Here is an 18,675-nt window from a genome sequence, read left to right as displayed (position 1 = left end):
ACTCCAGAAGTCTCCATTTTTTATTTTTTTTTATCGGCAAGTTATTATAATATTTTAATACTAGTCAAGGTTTTTATTCAGTTGCTAGTAATACCTCTTTGTCTGTGCTGAGAACAGAAGGCCAAGCTGGAGGCCAAGCTGCATCAGACCACCTCTGCAGCAGCCACTGCCTCCGGTGTGGGGCCCATCCACAACTCAGTGCCTTCCAACCCCTCCTCTGCTCCGGGCTTCTTCATTCACCCCTCTGACGTCATCCCCCCGACACCTAAAACCACTCCCCTCTTCATGACCCCTCCTCTTACGCCGCCCAACGAGGCCGTGTCTGCGGCCTTCAGCGCTGAGCTAGCTCACCTGTTCCCCGGCTCCATGATGGACCCCGGGCCTGTCAACCTGGCCACACACAAGAACACACAGAAAGCCAAGCCGGTTAGTTACGGGCAGATATATGCTATGCTAGTTAATAACAGCTGGCTCTTCTCTCATAGAGGGATAAAACTGTCACCAAAGGTCTGACCTGATTCATTCTCTTCCTCACTTTATGATATATATCGACATTAAGACTTTTATTGTCGCAGTTTTGGGACAGCTTGGAATAACGAGGTAGCAAGATGTTGATGGTTTGTCAGCCCTTTGGTCTTTCTGGTAATGGACGAGACCGTCCAAGTGGTACTAGGCTACTTCTAGTCTAACATGTAACAGATATTATATTATAATACACTTTAATTACACCAATTCGTGATTCCCTGGTTGCAAACATTTGAAGCTGTGGGATTTTTATGGAGCCTTATTATCAAGACTGTAGTTTATTTATGTGGATAGATTATCTCTTTGCAGCTTAAACATTTGCCAATTTCAGGTTCTGAATCAGATTATAGCATTATGAGCCTAAAAGACTATTTAAGGTCAGCCAAGCATCAACTTTGTTTCTATTGTATATGAATATGAATCAATCCAATGCATTGAAAATCATTACTGCTTTTTTTCCTTGCCCATCCCCAGTTTTATACAAAACATTTTCAGTTTATATTTCTGAAAGTAAGCATCTAGTCTCGATGCATATTAAACAATACACAGCCTGTGTTACATGCAGGGTGGATAAGCGAAAGTAAAATGGCTATCAAACTACCAAACTAAGTAGAGTAGGTGCACAGAAATAAGAAATATTGAAAGTTTCTATTTTAATTTTGGAATAATGGTTTCTTTTTGCTGCAGAGCCACATGGGCAGTGGTCTGGCTTTGGCCATTTCCCAGGCATCTCACTTCCTGCAGCCTCCTCCGCACCAGTCCATCATTATAGAGCGCATGCACTCTGGTATGTGATTTAATGATGAAATTTAAACCTCTTCACCTCCTAACTGGTGCTAATTTAGTTTTGTACATTCTGAAATATATGTTTGAAACATTTTTGAGAGTAAATTAAATGTACTGTAATTGTAAAGTTAAAATAAAGCTTCATTTAAAACAAGGTGGAATGTTTCCAAAGTGAACTTCCTGTAACCCCTCTGCCTTCTTCCTAGGAGCTCGTCGCTTCGTCACGCTAGACTTTGGCCGTCCCGTCCTGCTGACTGACGCTCTGATTCCGACCTGCGGTGACCTGGCCTCTCTGTCCATAGACATCTGGACACTGGGTGAGGAGGTGGACGGTCGCAGGCTGGTGGTGGCCACCGACATCAGCACCCACTCCCTCATTCTGCACGACCTGCTGCCACCACCTGTCTGCAGGTTCATGAAGGTCTGTATTTTGCTTTGGATAGCTGCAGGATGACTGACCTGATGTCTTGACTTTTTTGTGATTTTGTTGTTCACCATAAAGACGTATTCTCCTTGTTTGCTTCCTACAACTCTTAGATCACTGTGATTGGGCGCTACGGTAGCACCAATGCCAGGGCAAAGATCCCACTAGGCTTTTACTATGGCCACACTTACATCCTGCCTTGGGAGAGTGAGCTTAAATTGATGCACGATCCTCTGAGAGGAGAGGGTGAGGCGGCCAGTCAGCCAGATGTGGATCAGCACTTGACTATGATGGTGGCACTGCAGGAGGACATCCAGTGCAGGTAAGACTGGAAGTACAACAGCTGCAGCACTTTAATAGTCCAACCGCATTCCCAGTTTGTTGGGTTTGACTGACTTTTCCTATAATGACCCCAAAATTCTTCATTAGAGAAGTCATTTTCTGTTACGCATCATCTTTTTATTTAATGCGTCTTTTCAATTGTCTCAAAGGTCCAAAGTTGCATGCTACAGAACCATGCATATTTGTGCTTCACAATGATTAGAGCAAATTAAATGAATGTTTATTTGTGAAAAGCTAATAAAAGGCGTTATTTGACATTTGACCAAAACCAAGAATGTGGTAGTCAGTCTCATTACTTTCTGACTTATACCACTGTCTATGGCTTTTAGTCCCCCAGTGTTTCCTATTGAAGACATAAATCTTGAAAAAGTTGAATAAGATAAATTCCCATTGTATTTTCCGATGCATTTGTCGGGGACTATTTTCAGTGGGGTTTTGATTCATACTCTATTCTCTCATGTTCTTGTGTACCAGATACAATCTAGCTTGCCATCGGCTGGAGACGCTTCTGCAGAACATCGACCTGCCGCCTCTCAACAGCGCCAATAATGCCCAGTACTTTTTAAGAAAGCCGGACAAGGTGGTGGAGGAGGACCAACGCGTTTTCTCAGCCTACCAGGACTGCATCCAGCTGCAGCTGCAACTCAACCTGGCTCACCACGCTGTCCAGCGGTTGCGAGTGTCGCTTGGGGCCAGCCGCAAGTCTTTCCCCACAGCCAGGTCTCCAGAGGCCCAGGAGCTGGTCCACAACTCATCCACAGAGCAGCTAAGGACCATCATCCGCTACCTTTTGGACACACTGCTCAGCTTGCTGCACTCAAACAACGGTGAATATGGAACTGGACACAGCTCCGTCTGCTGGTCCATCAAGTGTTATGTAAAGGATATGACAAGGTTACAAATGCTTGGATATTTCCCCTGAGTTTAACCATTGTTGGTTGGACAGCATACTGCGTTGTTGATTCATACTTAATTCATATATTTTCAGGACACGCTGTGCCCTCGGTGCTCCAGAGTACCTTCCATGCCCAGGCCTGTGAGGAGCTCTTCAAACACCTTTGCATCAGTGGGACTCCTAAGATCCGTCTTCACGCCGGCCTGCTGTTGGTGCAGCTCTGTGGAGGCGAGCGTTGGTGGGGCCAGTTCCTCTCCAACGTACTGCAGGAGCTCTACAACTCTGAACAACTGCTCATCTTCCCTCAGGACAGGTAGGATATCAGTATCCACACAGCTAACACAAGGTTTATTCCGATTTGTCCCGCTGCTTTATTAAACATTTTTCATATGGCCCAGCCCTAGAGGTGGTACTGAGATGACAGGAAACAAGGGAGGGAGAGCTGCAGCAAATGCCAGATTGGAACCAGGGACCTTGCAATTTATGGCATCTTAACCCATTGAGGCCCAGTTTGACATTATTCATGATCTGCATTTTTTCATCAATAATCATTTATTTACGTTGTCTGATTACCCCTCTTTATAGTATTTTCATTGTTAGCATTTCCATGTGTGATTTAAATCGTATAATGTGCTGTGAACAGATTCACCAGTTTCTCTGCTCCACGTGTTAACGCTGCTAGTGATTCATACAGTGGTCATTTCGTGTGGAACACTTTTAAATGTATGAAACCTATTTGCTGCTACTACCAGTGGCCCGATCAACCAGTCAGCTGCCCAGTTATCGCTAGTAAATAATGAATAACTAAATACATTGATTCACTGATAAAAATCCAGTTCTTTAAAGTGTTGTAGAAAATAAGAACATAACAGATAACACATAACCAAATGGCTACATTTTTATACTCATCAAAGAAAAACTAAAAACCAATGAAATTACATTACATTACATTACAGTCATTTAGCAGACGCTTTTATCCAAAGCGACTTACAGGAAGTGTATTCAACATAGGTATTCAAGAGAACTACTAGTCACCAGAAGTCATAAGTGCATCTCCTTTCTTAAACAAGCATCTTAAAGCATAAACCAGAGCAAAAGTATAGTGCAGAGGCAAATTACTATGAAATCAAACTGACTGAGTCATACAAAGTCAATACATTGTGTCAGAGTAAAATTTATATTTTCCCCTCCATTGACGATATGTCTTGCTTATTCTTCTTCCCGTGGATGTTTGAGCTTCAATCTGCAGAATGATCCGTTAAAGTTTGCTTCAGAGATGCAAGAATCCAAGACTGCACCACCAAAATGCAGTCAGTCCTTGAGGCAGTTCAATTTGTCTTCTCGTGTATTTGGGAGCTAGATAAGCATAGATTTGTTAACCCAGTGCACCTTTTTGGATTGTTCCCTGTTCTGTCCAGGCAGCGGCGGACGCTAACTGCAGTATTTTTCATCTTGTTTCATTCCAGGGTGTTCATGCTCCTGTCCTGCATAGGCCAACGATCATTGAGTAACAGTGGTGTGTTAGAGGGCCTCCTGAACCTCCTGGACAATCTGCTGTCTCCACTGCAGCAGCCACAAGCTGCTGCACAGCGCAGGACTGAAGGTAAAGCCAACTTCACTGTGGCAGCGTCACAAACGCAGAGCAACGCTTTCCAGAAGCTTTGCACGTAGACCACTTCAAAGTTGATGATATTTTCTTGAGCAGAAATTACACACAGAATTGTATGTCGTTGGGAATGTGTACACTTACATTTGTGAGACATGTGAGGTATAAATGTGCTTATATGTGTGTGTTTTCCAGGTGTTTTGGATATCCCCATGATCAGCTGGGTAGTGATGTTGGTGTCCAGACTGTTGGACTATGTAGCCAGTATAGAGGATGAGGCTGCAGGTGGGAAGAAGCACCTTGGTGGGAAAGAGCGAGAGAGAAGTTTTACAGGTATATGAACTGCACTTTTATTCTCAACATCTGATGAATTCCCCTTTTGTCTTACACATTAAGTTTACAGTTTTTATTCCACTACAGGACCTTTTGAAATGGAACATTTCAAAGTAAAGAAAAAAAAATACATGCATCATCTTGACTTGATTATGTCATTTACAAATTCACAACTCATTCTCATTTACCAATTGACTGCACACATTATGAGCTGTTTAAAGCAGAATAATCTTTGATTGTTTTTTTTTAACAAGAGTAGGCTGGTTGAAAACATTTTGTAACTTCGTTACAATATACTTATTCTCATTTCACTGCTTACACCTCCACTCATTCCATGTTTTTTTGTATTTCTTTCATCTGTCTGCCCTTTTCTTTTGTTTTTGTTTGCTCCTTCAACTGCTTGTGATTTAACTGTCCCAACATCAGTGAAGTGATGTTGTTGTTGTTGGTCTTTCCTCCAGGTATTCAGTGGAGCTTCATCAACAACAGCCTTCATTCTCAGAACTCCAACAGGTCAGCTAAAGGCAGCAGCAGCCTGGATCGACTCTACTCTCGTAAGATCCGCAAGCAGCTCGTCCACCACAAGCAGGTAAATGTGTCCCATTCCAGCCCCAACACACCTCTAAACCCGCACTCACAAATGTGACTGTGATAAATGGTGCAAGTCTTGTACTAGAAACCCCAGAAAAAAAGTTTTCCCTCTTTTTGAATCATTTGCTTCTCATGAACCTGCAGCTTGAAATGGGTTGTCTAGAGCAAATGCTTTTGCAGTTCTTTTATTTATCATGCCCTTTTTATTGTAGCAGTTAAATCTATTGAAAGCAAAACAGAAGGCTTTGGTGGAGCAAATCGAGAAGGAGAAGATCCAGAGCAACAAAGGCTCCTCCTACAAACTGCTGGTGGAACAGGCCAAGCTCAAACAAGCCACATCCAAGGTGAGCACTTCATCATACACTGCTGTACATACAGTATGCAGCACCATCATGAGCTCAGCTCAGAAAGGATTTCTCCATGTTTTGATCTACCATTTTCAGGTGGACACCAACACCACTCCATATCAATTAAAATGTATTATCCAGGCTGTCATTGATAGACTTACATTATAATTTTACAGATCTAAATAAAATATTAGAATTTGAACCCCCATACCTTACAAACTAGTCTTTACAACTGACTTTTACTACTGGGGTGGGGTTGGAGAAAAGCAATCTGTGTTGCTCCTGTAATACACTTTATGAATGTCTCATCAGTTCATTTTTGCCCTGGTATTTCTCTTCCAGCACTTTAAAGATCTTATCCGTCTGCGGCGGACAGCCGAATGGCCCCGCTCCACGTTGGACACAGAGTCCACATCAGCCAAAGAAGCCCCAGAAGTAGAACCTCTACCCTTCACGCTCTCCCATGAACGCTGCATCTCTGTGGTGCAGAAGCTGGCCCTCTTCCTCCTCTCTATGGACTTCACTTGCCATGCTGACCTGCTCCTCTTTGTCTGCAAGGTATTTATCAGACTCTGGCATGTGGACTTGTTAAGTTCAATTGTGTGTATACACTTAAATGAGTACTTTCTTTACCCCTCAGGTCCTTGCAAGGATAGCCAACGCCACGCGACCCACAATCCACCTGTGTGAGGTGGTGTCTGAGCAGCAGCTTGAGCGGCTGCTCCTCCTACTTGTGGGGACAGACTTTAACCGAGGGGACATCTCCTGGGGGGGAGCCTGGGCACAGTATTCCCTCACGTGTATGCTACAGGACATCCTAGCAGGTGTGTATCGTCTGCTTGTGGTTTGCTGTCCCCTTTTTTTGGTTTAGTTTGCCCTGATGTAGTTTTTGTTTTTATCTGTCATGCTAGCATAATGAAGATAGCAATGTCTGTCTCTCTGTCAGTCTACAACTATCTCAACACTTACAGCCTGACATTTTTCTACAGATATTTAAGACCCCTTAAGTATAAATTCTAATGATTTTGTTGACCTCCTGACTTTGTGTGGCACCACCAGCTGCTCAAAACTTTCATTAATTCAGTGAAATATCTCAACAACTATTGGATGGATTTGCACCAAATTTTGTGCGGACATTCATAGGCCGCAAAAGATGAATTCTAATAATTTTTTAATAATAATAATTAAGCCTTTATTAGTCCCACAATGGGGAAATTTCAATTATCTGCATTTTACCCATCCCGGAGGAGCAGTGGGCTGCGCCCGGGGAGCAACTGGGGGTTAGGTGTCTCGCTCAAGGACACCTCGGCATGTTGACTGTAGAGGGGTTCGAACCACCAACCTTGTGGTTATGGGACGAGCGCTCTACCTCGTGTGCCAAAGATTGACTTATCCTGTAGGGCCAGAGTGAGGTTCACATTTCTAAAATACAAGATAAAGAAATATAGAAGAATAGAAGGGAAAATTAGAATAGAAGGTAACGTCAGTCACTCCTTCAGCGACTTTATGCATAAAAACATACAAAATGCATCAGAAAAATAATTTCATGACCTGATCATCTTCAATCATTAAAAAAAAAATGCTCTGTTTGGGAAGCACACTCCCTCATAAACATCATATATGATATGAACAGCTTATTTCTGGAGCAGGAATCCGCTTCAGCTTCCATAATCACTTCTCCACCTGATGAATAGATAAACTATTGCCACTGGTTTCCACGCATGGCACTTGCAAATAAAACTCAAAATTCCTCTGACTCAGAACGAATAAGATGCCTTTGGTTTTTAACTTGACACCTACTGCAATTAATGAGGCCAGGATGCTTTAAAAAGGATAAACATCAAGAGATGTACCAGCTGGCCCTGATGGATTACATCTGTATTTTGTACAGATTGTTGCTGAGAATATTGCTTCATATAACTTCATATTCAACCTTAATATAAAAAGTAGTAAAATACTGGAAGTTTGGAGGGCAGCACGTGTTATTCCATTATTGTAGGAAAGAGATCCATCTAACCAAACAATTAAAGGCCAATATCAAACTTTTAGTTTGAGCTCAGATTTTAGAAGGGCTTATAAGAACAAATAAAATGAGTTTTTATAAAGAAATGGAATTCCCAATGACTTACAGTCTGCTTTTAGAAAACAAAACACAGTCCTGTCATAGCTACAATGATGAAATTGTATCATAAATGCAACTGACTCAAAAGAGAACAGTATTATTGCATTATTCCTAAACAAAAAAAATACAATCCGTAGCTGAAACCTCTGTTGTGTTGAACAAATAAGGTACAACTTCTTTGGAACATGCACCGTTTTTGTTAAAAGTGCTTTTAAAGTTTTGAGCTTCAGAGGCATTTTAAATTAGATTATTACATTTTTCATATTTTTTAGGATCATTTTCTATTGTTATCTGCGTTTTATACAGTGAATCTATTACACTGCCATCTTGGCCAAGACCCCCTTTTTAAAAGAGATTTAAAATCTTAATGGGATAATCCCGCCTTTTAATAAAGGTTGAATAAAGAACATTGTGTAATGAAGTGTGAACTTTGTTGTCGTCCCAGGTGAATTGCTTTCTGCGGGCTCTCTGGACGTCATGGATGAGGTGGCAGTGGGTGAGGAGGCCGGGGCGTCGTCCTCCTCAGCAGGAGCCGATTCGGATGACTCCCTACCCCAGCCGGCACCCATCCCCCTGGTAGAGAGCATTGATGAGGCCCTGGTGCCTGATATCATTGCAGGTACTACGGGGGCCGCCTCAGTATTCCAAAGTGCGTGGGTGCCCTGTCCATTCTCAACACAACACAACACCACACAGATGTTGATCTGAACCCACACTTTATCATCACTGTATAAAGTATTTGTGTGGTGAACTGCTCTTTTTTTTCATGGCTGCATGTTTAGTGTTTTTCTCCACAGTAAGATTTCATGTGTATTATTATGGTATTACTTCTGCCTTTTGGAGTGGGAGTTCAAACATGTAGAAACACTGCTAAAAGAGTGTCTCTTGCTTGTATGGTTCCCTAGTGTGTTTGCTCGGCAATATTAAGGCTGTTTTCATTATCCAAAGGTGCTCCACCTCTGTCATCTTTGGAAAAAGATAAAGACATAGACTTTGACTTGCTACAAGACCTGATGGATGTTGATATTGATCCTTTAGATATTGATTTGGAAAAAGATCCACTAGCTGCCAAAGTGTTTAAGGTATGTTGATTATGACTTTCTATTCTTCTTTTTTATTCTCTCCATTTACTCTGCCATTACTTGGCTCTGGCTTGTCTTTTCATGTTACGGCAATTTATGTAACTTTACAACTTTTTGTGATATAGCTTTTATAAGGTGTACTTGCAAAAGTACACCTTCATATCATTATATATATATTTTTAAGCTGGCTAGTGTTTTAAGTAAACTGAAGGACCACAGAAAATAAACTTTACAATTATGTGATTGTTCCTCTGATTTCTCCTGGCTGTTTTTGAATTGATGTAATCAAGAGTTTGGCATAACACGCTTTACTTAGCTAAATCATAATTTTGGGATTTTGGGATCAAATGTAGAAGTTGATCTGTTGACATGGGACAAAGTGTAATCCTGTTCCCTCCATCTCGTGTCCGTCCACAGCCTATAAGCAGCACCTGGTATGACTACTGGGGCGCTGACTATGGCACGTACGGGTACAACCCGTACATTGGAGGTGTTGGTATCCCTGTGTCCAAACCTCCAGTTGCTGCTGAAAAGCCCGGGTCTCAGAGTCTGTCAGTCTCCGTGTCACAGGGTAAGTGGAGGCTGGATTTCGGGGATGGTCTTGACCTTCCCTAAATATACATCACCATGTCTGTGACCTTTTGATTCTGTGTTTCACAGCACTGGATGCCCGGCTAGAAGTGGGCCTGGAGCAGCAGGCTGAACTGATGCTTAAAATGATGGCAACTCTACAGGCCGACTCAATCCTACAGGCCCTCACTTCAAGCTCATCCACAGGTATCCACACAACAGCAAAGACAGCAACCAAAGTGCTCATCAACCTGGAGACAAACTCTTCTTTTCAGTTCCTATATGTACCATGGTTGTAAGAGTTGCTTGTTGTCTGGCTTTCAGTGAGCCAGGCCTCCAATGGGACTGATGACTCCCTGCTGAGGGCTCTTCACGGAGGAGGCTCTCCTCCAGCAGGCAGCCTGATTATCCAGTCCTCGTCCATCCCCATGTTGAGTTCCTGCTTCAACAAGCTCTTCTCAATGCTGCAGGTCCACCACGTTCAGGTCAGCACACACAAGTACAAATGTAAAAGACAAAATACATCACTGATTGCAGTCTTCACTGGAGCACTGACCACAGCTTTGAGTCACTGTGGATGGATCTTTTCCCATTTCTTTATAAATCTGTTCCAAGCTCCATGGGAGCCTGCAGTAAAGCCTAGTCTGTATTACGCCTAGGTTTAATAAGATCAGATAAGATATTCCTTCATTAGTCCCACAATGGGGAAATTAGCATGTGAATGTCCAAGCAACAATGTCCATTGCCTATCAGCGCGTGTTGCTAGGATACATTGTTAACCATCTGTCACTGTGTTGCTAATGTCTAGCCAATCACTTTTCATCTGCAGTAACCTATTGAGGATCAGAGAAAAATAAGAGAAACTAACCAGAACTAACTGAAAACACTTCTGATCAGACATAAATCTAACCATCGTGTGTCTTATTGTGCACACATGTTAAGTTCACCACCTCTGAGTGAGACTAGATCCACTTGATCATAAAACCCGCAGAGTTATTTTTTGCTTTTGCTAGGGAGCTATTACTATTCTATGAGCACTTTTCAATTGTAAAAGATAGAAGCCAACTCAAATTTCAAATGAAATTCCTAACAATGTTTCATTAGCACATTCTCCAGTGTCAGTCATTTTCAATAATATCTTCTTATACTGTGCATTTATCATATTTAGTGTACATTTAGGCGTCATGTAAATGATTCTACTTTTTACTCAGTGCCATTTTATGTTTAACAGAAAACAAAGTGAATTGAAAACCCTTTTCTTCTTTCTCAGCTGGAGTCCCTGCTGCAGCTGTGGTTAACACTCAGTCTCAACACATGTTCTGGTGGCAATGAAGAGAGCGGATCAGACATCTTCCTGTTCAACGCCAGCCGAGTGCCCACCATCCCGCTTAACCAAGGTCAGAACCCCACCACCCTGTCTCTCCTCTCAGCTCCACAGAGAGCTGAATCCGTAACATCCATTACATTGGACAGTTTTTTTATTGTGTTCTTATTATAAATATATATGTATTTGAAAATACATATTCTTTGTGTGTACGTGTGTCCAGCATCCATCAGCAGTTTCCTGACAGTGCTGGCGTGGTACCCAAACACCTCCCTGAGAACGTGGTGTCTGGTGCTGCACTCTCTCACCCTGATGACTAACATGCCGGCCTGCGGTCAGTGTTTCACTCTCACTGGTTTCCCTCTTTGTCATCAACAACTGTGAAAATCCTGTAGGGTCATACCACACTGCAAGTGTTTCAGAAGTGAGCGTTTTGCTTACTTTGTTGCAGATTACATTGATTTAGTGATTTTTTTTTTTCCTGGATATTTGTGCTTCTACCAGTAAGCTACATACATACATGGTTTCTTTTTTGTCTGCTGTAATTGTGGTTGTTGTTGTTATAATCTACGTTGTTGTGCTCCAGCTCATAGACAAAGTAATTTTGTAGCGGAGCAGAGTGGAGAGCCGCTTCTGGGAATATTCTGAAAGAGCATGAAAGAGCTTAGTCATTATCTCCGCAGTGATTGGATGATCAGACAGGAGCTTAGTTCTTTGTAAGAGAACGTGGAATAAAATGTTTTTCGATACAGTCTACAGAGGCTGAAAGTAAAGATTAGATGGATATAAAGATATAATTTAGAATCATTCATGAAAACAAATGTTGACTTATCAAATAATTGTAACTGGAAGCAAAACAGCATGTGCAGGTTGACTGATGATTTTAGAGCTGAATGCTTTTTGAATAAGCTCTAGCCTGAACTTCAAGAATTCAATTTCATTCAGTTAGGAACTACTTTTAGCCAAGATGTCTCATAAATACACTCCAGGTTTAGAATAATATTTTTGAATCATCCATGTTTGCTTATTGGTTGTTTACATGTTTTATTTTACATACCTCTTTACTCATGAATGCAACGTTTTTTGGCATTCACCTCTTAAACTTTTGATGTCAGCGCACTTTTGAATGGATGAGCAGAATGCTACCAGCTCAAAAATCTATTACCGTGAAACAATAACCTGCTGTAACTTAAACCAAAAAACGGACAACTTAAGTCTTTGTTAGGTGATTTTCATTGTGTACTGTAATAATTGGAAACAAACAGCTGTGTGGGAGATGGCCCTTTTGATTCTAAAGTTGTCAATTCTTTGGTGTTCAATGATGTTTTTAAAAGTCTGTGTTTAAACTTCCAGGCTCCAGCAATGGAATGAGCTCTCAGGAAAGCACCGCACAGCAGATGGTGTCTGATCCAACCATGGTTCATGTCCTGGTGCGCTTCCTGTCCGGCTGCAGCACCAACAGTACGAGCCAGCACAGCTCTCAGGTGGGACCCACCGCCACCCAGGCCATGCACGAGTTTTTGAGCCGCCTGCAAGTCCACCTGTCCTCCACGTGTCCGCAGATGTTCAGCGAGTTTCTTCTCAAACTCATGCACATCCTGTCTACTGAGAGGTATGCAAACGCTCCTCGAGAAAGGTATTTTCAATTAATAATATCGGCATGTTACAACACAGTCATCAGTACAATAATGACAAAATGAAAATTGCTTTAGATGCTCTATAAATGCTCTTTGGGAACTAATGATTTGTCCCAAACCTCTCAGGGGTCCGTTCCAGTCGGGCCAGGGTCCGCTGGATGCCCAGGTGAAGCTACTGGAGTTTACTCTAGAGCAAAACTTTGAGGTGGTGTCAGTGGCTACCATCTCCTCCGTCGTCGAGTCCGTCACATTCTTGGTTCACCACTACATCACCTGCTCCGACAAAGTGGTTTCCCGCAGCGGCTCAGACAGCTCTGTGGGCGCTCGGGCTTGTTTTGGTGGTTTGTTTGCCAACATCATCCGGCCAGGAGACGCAAAGGCTGTCTGTGGAGAGACAACGCGTGACCAGCTGATGTTTGACCTCCTCAAGCTGGTCAACTTGCTGGTGCAGCTGCCTCTGTCCAGAGACAGAGAGTTTAGTGGGCGGCTGCCGCCAGCCGGCAGTGGAGCGGCTGACAGCAGTGTGTCGGACGAGGAGAAAGTCTGTGGCAGCAAGGAAAGCATGGCTGGAGGATCCGTGTTCAGTCAGGGCCCCCCTGCAGGTGTGGCCGACCTGGTTCTAGCCAATCAGCAAATTATGAGCCAGATCTTGTCAGCACTGGGACAGTGCAACAGCAGCGCCATGGCCATGATCATAGGTAAGACAAATCACAGAAAATAAACTCTACCAGCAGTTTCACCATCTTTCACCTCATTGTTCATGTTTTACTGTCCACAAATCAATGGCAAATTGGGAAGTTAAAAAATAAATGTTTAGTATAAGAAGATAAAGTAAAGTATACAACATGTAACTTTTGCTGAACAGGAGCCACTGTGGTGACAATTAACATTAATGGGATAAAAATGAAGTGTAACTGTAACTCAAGAAGAGAAGTGAAGTCAGCAAACCGACTCCGTCATGTTAGTCATTCAGCATCATTTGGCTCCTAAAGCATTGCCAAACATTAGCCACCATACTGGTCACACCAGACCAACACCGTAGCATCGAAACCGTAAAAGTGTATGGATTTGATCTACAGTGTGTTTAACTGCTTTCAAATTCAACTTTTCAGAGGAAGAATGTGTTGTGGCTGATGAGAGTTTTAATATCTCTTTCTCTGTTCCTCAGGAGCCAGCGGTCTCCACCTGACCAAACATGAGAACTTTCACGGCGGTCTCGATGCCATCTCAGTGGGTGACGGCCTCTTCACCATCCTCACAACCCTCAGCAAGAGGGCCACCTCAGTCCAGGTCATGCTACAGCCAATCCTCACATACATGGCCTGTGGCTACATGGGAAGACAGGTAATGGGCTTTAATGATTTGGTTTTAAAATACATCTTGAATATAAACCAATTACCAAAGCTTTGATATCAATTTTTAATTTGACATTTTGTAGGGGTCTCTTTCCACCTGTCAGCTGTCGGAGCCTCTTTTGTGGTTCATCCTCCGCGTGTTGGATACCAGCGAGGCTCTCAAGGCCTTCCATGACATGGGTTGGTATATATAACATATATATATATATATATATATATAGCACCTGACTTATAACCAAACTTTACTCACCCCACCCTCTAGACTAAAGGTGCCTATAGACTGTACAGCAACAATAGTGTTTTTGTTTATTACGTGGCACTTACAAGATCGGGTCAGCTGTTGTAAATCTGTCTGGGTCATTTCATGTCCTATTGTGATTGGTTGGTGTCTAGCAAACAGTAAAAAGTCAGAAATTTAGGACCAAAACTACTGCTACGTCTAGTCTCCAAATCAGCCGTCAGTGGCCATGTTTTACAGTGTAATCTATGACCACCATTTTGGATTGAAAACCAAAGATTTTACCATATCCTTTTATGTCAAACAACCCAACATTTTCACAGTGTAAAGAGGTCTTCAGTGAAAATTAGTTTTACTTGCTGAATATTGCTCTGGGAATGGGGCTAGTCCTATCCCACTGCAGGCAGCACCTTCACCTTTAGAAATTATGCATAGTTACACAAATGTAAGCATGGATTATAGCAGCTATGGGAAATTTGATCATTAAGACACAATCATTTTCTTGTGTTTTACCAGGTGGTGTGCAGTTGATCTGTAACAACATGGTGACCAGCACCCGGGCCATTGTGAACACAGCACGCAGCATGGTGTCCACTATCATGAAGTTCTTAGATTCAGGTCCTGGAAAGACGGCAGATGGCAACCTCAAAGCCAGAGTAATGACCTCGGAGCCGGACAACGCCGAGGGACTCCACAACTTTGCTCCCTTAGGTGCTTTCATTTTCTCCCATCTCAATCTGATATATCAATATTTTTACAGTCAAATATCTTACAATATTACATCAACTCTTTTCTAATTCTAAATGACCTACTTGTCCCTACAGGCACCATAACATCCAGCAGCCCCACAGCACAGCCAGCAGAGGTCCTCCTCCAAGCTACGCCACCCCACCGCAGGGCCCGGTCAGCAGCTTGGTCCTACATCTTCCTGCCAGAGGAGGCCTGGTGTGACCTTACCATCCACCTTCCTGCTGCTGTGCTGCTGAAAGAGCTCCACATCCAACCACACCTTGCCTCTCTAGCCAGTGAGTAGCATCCAATTTAATAATGAAAGTCAATTTGAAAAAAATATACCTTGGAATATTTTGGAAAGTTTATCTATCACATTTTCTTTGCAACCATTAAATGCTGTACCATCTCACTTGGACGGGAACTGTTTTCTTTCCTTTTATGTTCTCCTGTGTTCCTATCCTCCAACCAACCAGCCTGCCCGTCCTCGGTCTCCGTGGAGATCAGTGCTGACGGGGTCAATATGCTGCCTCTCTCCACGCCAGTCATCACCAGCGGCCTGACGTACATTAAGATCCAGCTAGTGAAGGCAGAGGTTGCGTCGGCTGTTTGCCTGAGGCTGCACCGCCCCCGCGACGCCAGCACCCTGGGTCTGTCTCAGATCAAACTCTTGGGCCTGACCGCGTTCGGTAACACCTCCTCTGCAACGGTCAACAACCCCTTCCTGCCTTCTGAGGACCAGGTCTCTAAAACCAGGTACCAGGAACTGATTTTGGAATGAGAGCGTGGTTATTTGTTTTAGCCGTGGTTGTTTTTGTAACTTTTTCTATCCCCCGTACAGCATCGGGTGGCTGCGTCTTCTCCACCATTGCCTGACCCATGTCAGTGACCTTGAGGCCATGATGGCCAGTGCAGCAGCACCCACTGCCAACTTGCTGCAGACCTGCGCAGCGTTGCTCATGTCACCTTACTGCGGCATGCACTCCCCCAACATCGAGGCCGTGCTGGTCAAGATTGGCCTACAGTCCACTCGCATCGGACTCAAACTCATCGACATACTGTTGAGGAACTGTGCAGCCTCTGGCACCGACCCTGGCAGTGAGTCACACACCGCTACATCGCTGCTGGATTGTTAATCATAGGTAGCAGATCCAAGGAACCGTAAAAAGCATCAAACAGTCTTGAATTATTCAAAAGTTTTGCTTTAAGAGGTTCTTAAATTAGGTTGTAGTTGTAAAGACTGAGACAAGGGCATATTTCCGATGGTATTTTGCCCCATCAGGGTTAGTGTTTTGTTCCGCAAGGCCTTTTTTTAGATTGATGTAATTTTCTATTAATAGATATAATATAATATATCCATTATAATGATAATTTCCATTGAATTGACAACTAGACTTGAGTCTTGAAGTCGGTACACAGCCGGTCTGCTGTGCCAAGATACATACCGGTAGTTCTTTTTTAGGAAACAAATTAGGACATGGATAGGAATATATACAGAGATTACTGAGACTGAAAGTGTTCAAATATTCAAATATTCACATGCAGACCGTGCTAATAAATAACTGGTCATTGCAGTAATCAGTAGAAATTAATAGAAGTTACACTGATGAAGGTGGTCTTGCAGACCTGAAAGTTCTGCATGGGCCTAGAACTGGGAGCAGAACTCGTCCTTTACCTGCTTCTTTAAGACCCGACCGTCTGACCTGAGTGGTACGACCAAATTTGATTCCCCATTTAAGAAATGGCCACACACTGTCTCTTTGCCTCTTCCCAATGAGCATATTGTATATACTTGCTACACATGACTTACATGAATACATGTCAGAAAGAGAGCCATTTCTTAATAAATGACATTCAATAGCCAAACCTGAGTCTTCACAAACTTTGGGTTTCTGCTTTGGCAACTTTGTTGCATAAATATACATGCTCAGGCCAGATTTGTATCCAAGTGTGCATGAAAGCCATGCTTATTGTAGTCTTTGCTTTTACCTTTGTAGATTTGAACAGTCCTTTGCTGTTTGGCCGACTAAATGGCCTCTCCTCAGACTCCACCATTGACATTCTGTACCAGCTGGGCACGACACAGGACTCTGGAACCAAAGACAGGTACATCGTCATACATCCTGTTTTTTGCCTTGAATCAAGCTCTCCTTAGGCTCCCATTTATTACAAAAAGAACCAATGAGAAACCGTTTTCTGTCAAGGTGATATTCCAGACAGACTCGTAAGCCGATAGTAAAAAAAAAAAAAAAAAAAAAGTGTCCTTCCACTCTCCTTGTTATCTTTTATTGTCATATGGTTGTGTTTGTTGCATATCAATTCCACTGTGACGCACCCTAACACTAAGGGAAAGAGGACATGAAGCAGTGTTTTCCAAAGTGCGATGACTTATTAATCAAAGCTCACCCTGAATCTGCCCCCTTTAGGATCCAGGCTCTTCTCCAGTGGGTCCATGACTCATCGAGGGTGGCGGCCCACAAGATGAGTGGCCACATGGGATACACTTGCGCCGGAGCTGGCTCTTCTTGTGGTTCCTCAAGAGAGTACGGCCTCCTCATGCCTTCGCCCTCCCACCTCCACTGTGTGGCAGCCATCCTGTGGCACAGCTACGAGCTGCCGGTTGACTACGACCTGCCTGCTCTGCTCAACAGAGAGCTCTTTGAGTCAGTCATAAACCTTTTCCTTATTACTAAGAACATGCATACATATACACATACATACATAAATACAAACCTACAAGGAATAGGTGATCCTGAATGTGTTCAACTTCACATCAGTTGTAAAAGAAGGGAAACTAGAGGTGCACCTTGATATGTAAATGTTGTTCTCATGTCTGAATAGGCATAATTTACTTGAAAGCCACTATGATGTTTGTCTAAGTAGCATTTCTGGAACACTTCCAACACAATTTGAGCCTGAACAGGATGCCAGATTATCATAAAAGCCAAGGTTAAATATGCACATGGAGATATTAAATGTCTTGTTCACCCTTCCTGAAGAGAATTGTAATGAATGCATCATTTACCATCTCTAATACAGAAAGAAATAATCTGTTTTAAAACAGGAATACTGAATGAATTACAAGTTGTTTAGAAGGTCTGCCAGATTACCACATGCCAGCAAACAAAAGCTTTCTAAAATGTCATGCTAATTTGCTCATATGTACTGCCGGCTAGCAGGCAAATATTAGGAGTTAATGAATTTGCCTTTATGTCGCACTTTTCTAGTCTGTTGCCTGCTCAAGGGGCTTCACAACACAAGCCAACATTTACCCATTCACACACGCATTCAAACAGTGATGGCAGAGACTAACATACAAGGTGCCAACCTGCTCAACAGGAAGTTAGGGGTTTAGTGTCTTATTCAAGGACACTTCGACAGTATCATGAGGAGCCAATGATCTTACTTGTGTGGTAACTGGTATATACAGTAGTCATGAGTATGATAACACATAGGCACTTGGTAATACCAAGATTTTAATCTCCCGCAATCAACCCAACTTCTGATACAGTTTATTAAATCCAGTAGTATTAGTATAATAAATGTTAAAGATTCTCTATATAATATTTCGAGCAATAATATGACAGCAAACGGCTATTATCTATGAAAAGCAGAGAAAGAAGTCTCTATTCCTCTGTGTGGGTTGTTATCAGAGCTTGTCTGTGCTTTGGAACCCTATCGCCCAGTTCCCCCTTATGTTAACAGAAAGCTCTGTTAGCGCTTTTGAGCAGTGTTAGCACCTTTTAGCTACTAGCAACTGGCTCAGCTG

The 18,675-nt window shown here is 42.8% G+C and overlaps 1 protein-coding gene across 1 annotated transcript in view; it reads left to right on the top strand.

Annotated features, from left to right (window-relative positions):
• The window catches only part of birc6 (baculoviral IAP repeat containing 6), a 101,241-nt gene that overhangs the window by 26,656 nt on the left and 55,910 nt on the right, over window positions 1–18,675 (top strand). The window contains 29 exon segments of the mRNA XM_054600455.1: window positions 118–426; window positions 1,213–1,312; window positions 1,518–1,732; window positions 1,849–2,057; window positions 2,552–2,904; window positions 3,066–3,285; window positions 4,439–4,575; window positions 4,774–4,911; window positions 5,373–5,500; window positions 5,715–5,846; window positions 6,192–6,407; window positions 6,490–6,673; window positions 8,417–8,590; window positions 8,920–9,053; window positions 9,471–9,624; window positions 9,714–9,830; window positions 9,948–10,108; window positions 10,894–11,020; window positions 11,171–11,281; window positions 12,301–12,559; window positions 12,711–13,282; window positions 13,753–13,928; window positions 14,023–14,119; window positions 14,694–14,888; window positions 15,002–15,202; window positions 15,383–15,662; window positions 15,748–16,004; window positions 16,904–17,012; window positions 17,333–17,569. Coding sequence (XP_054456430.1) covers window positions 118–426; window positions 1,213–1,312; window positions 1,518–1,732; window positions 1,849–2,057; window positions 2,552–2,904; window positions 3,066–3,285; window positions 4,439–4,575; window positions 4,774–4,911; window positions 5,373–5,500; window positions 5,715–5,846; window positions 6,192–6,407; window positions 6,490–6,673; window positions 8,417–8,590; window positions 8,920–9,053; window positions 9,471–9,624; window positions 9,714–9,830; window positions 9,948–10,108; window positions 10,894–11,020; window positions 11,171–11,281; window positions 12,301–12,559; window positions 12,711–13,282; window positions 13,753–13,928; window positions 14,023–14,119; window positions 14,694–14,888; window positions 15,002–15,202; window positions 15,383–15,662; window positions 15,748–16,004; window positions 16,904–17,012; window positions 17,333–17,569 — 5,702 coding nt within the window.

The sequence above is a fragment of the Anoplopoma fimbria genome, chromosome 6, assembly GCF_027596085.1.
Source record: "Anoplopoma fimbria isolate UVic2021 breed Golden Eagle Sablefish chromosome 6, Afim_UVic_2022, whole genome shotgun sequence".
NCBI classification, from domain to species: domain Eukaryota; kingdom Metazoa; phylum Chordata; class Actinopteri; order Perciformes; family Anoplopomatidae; genus Anoplopoma; species Anoplopoma fimbria.
This window is presented reverse-complemented; position numbering and strand designations above follow the sequence as displayed.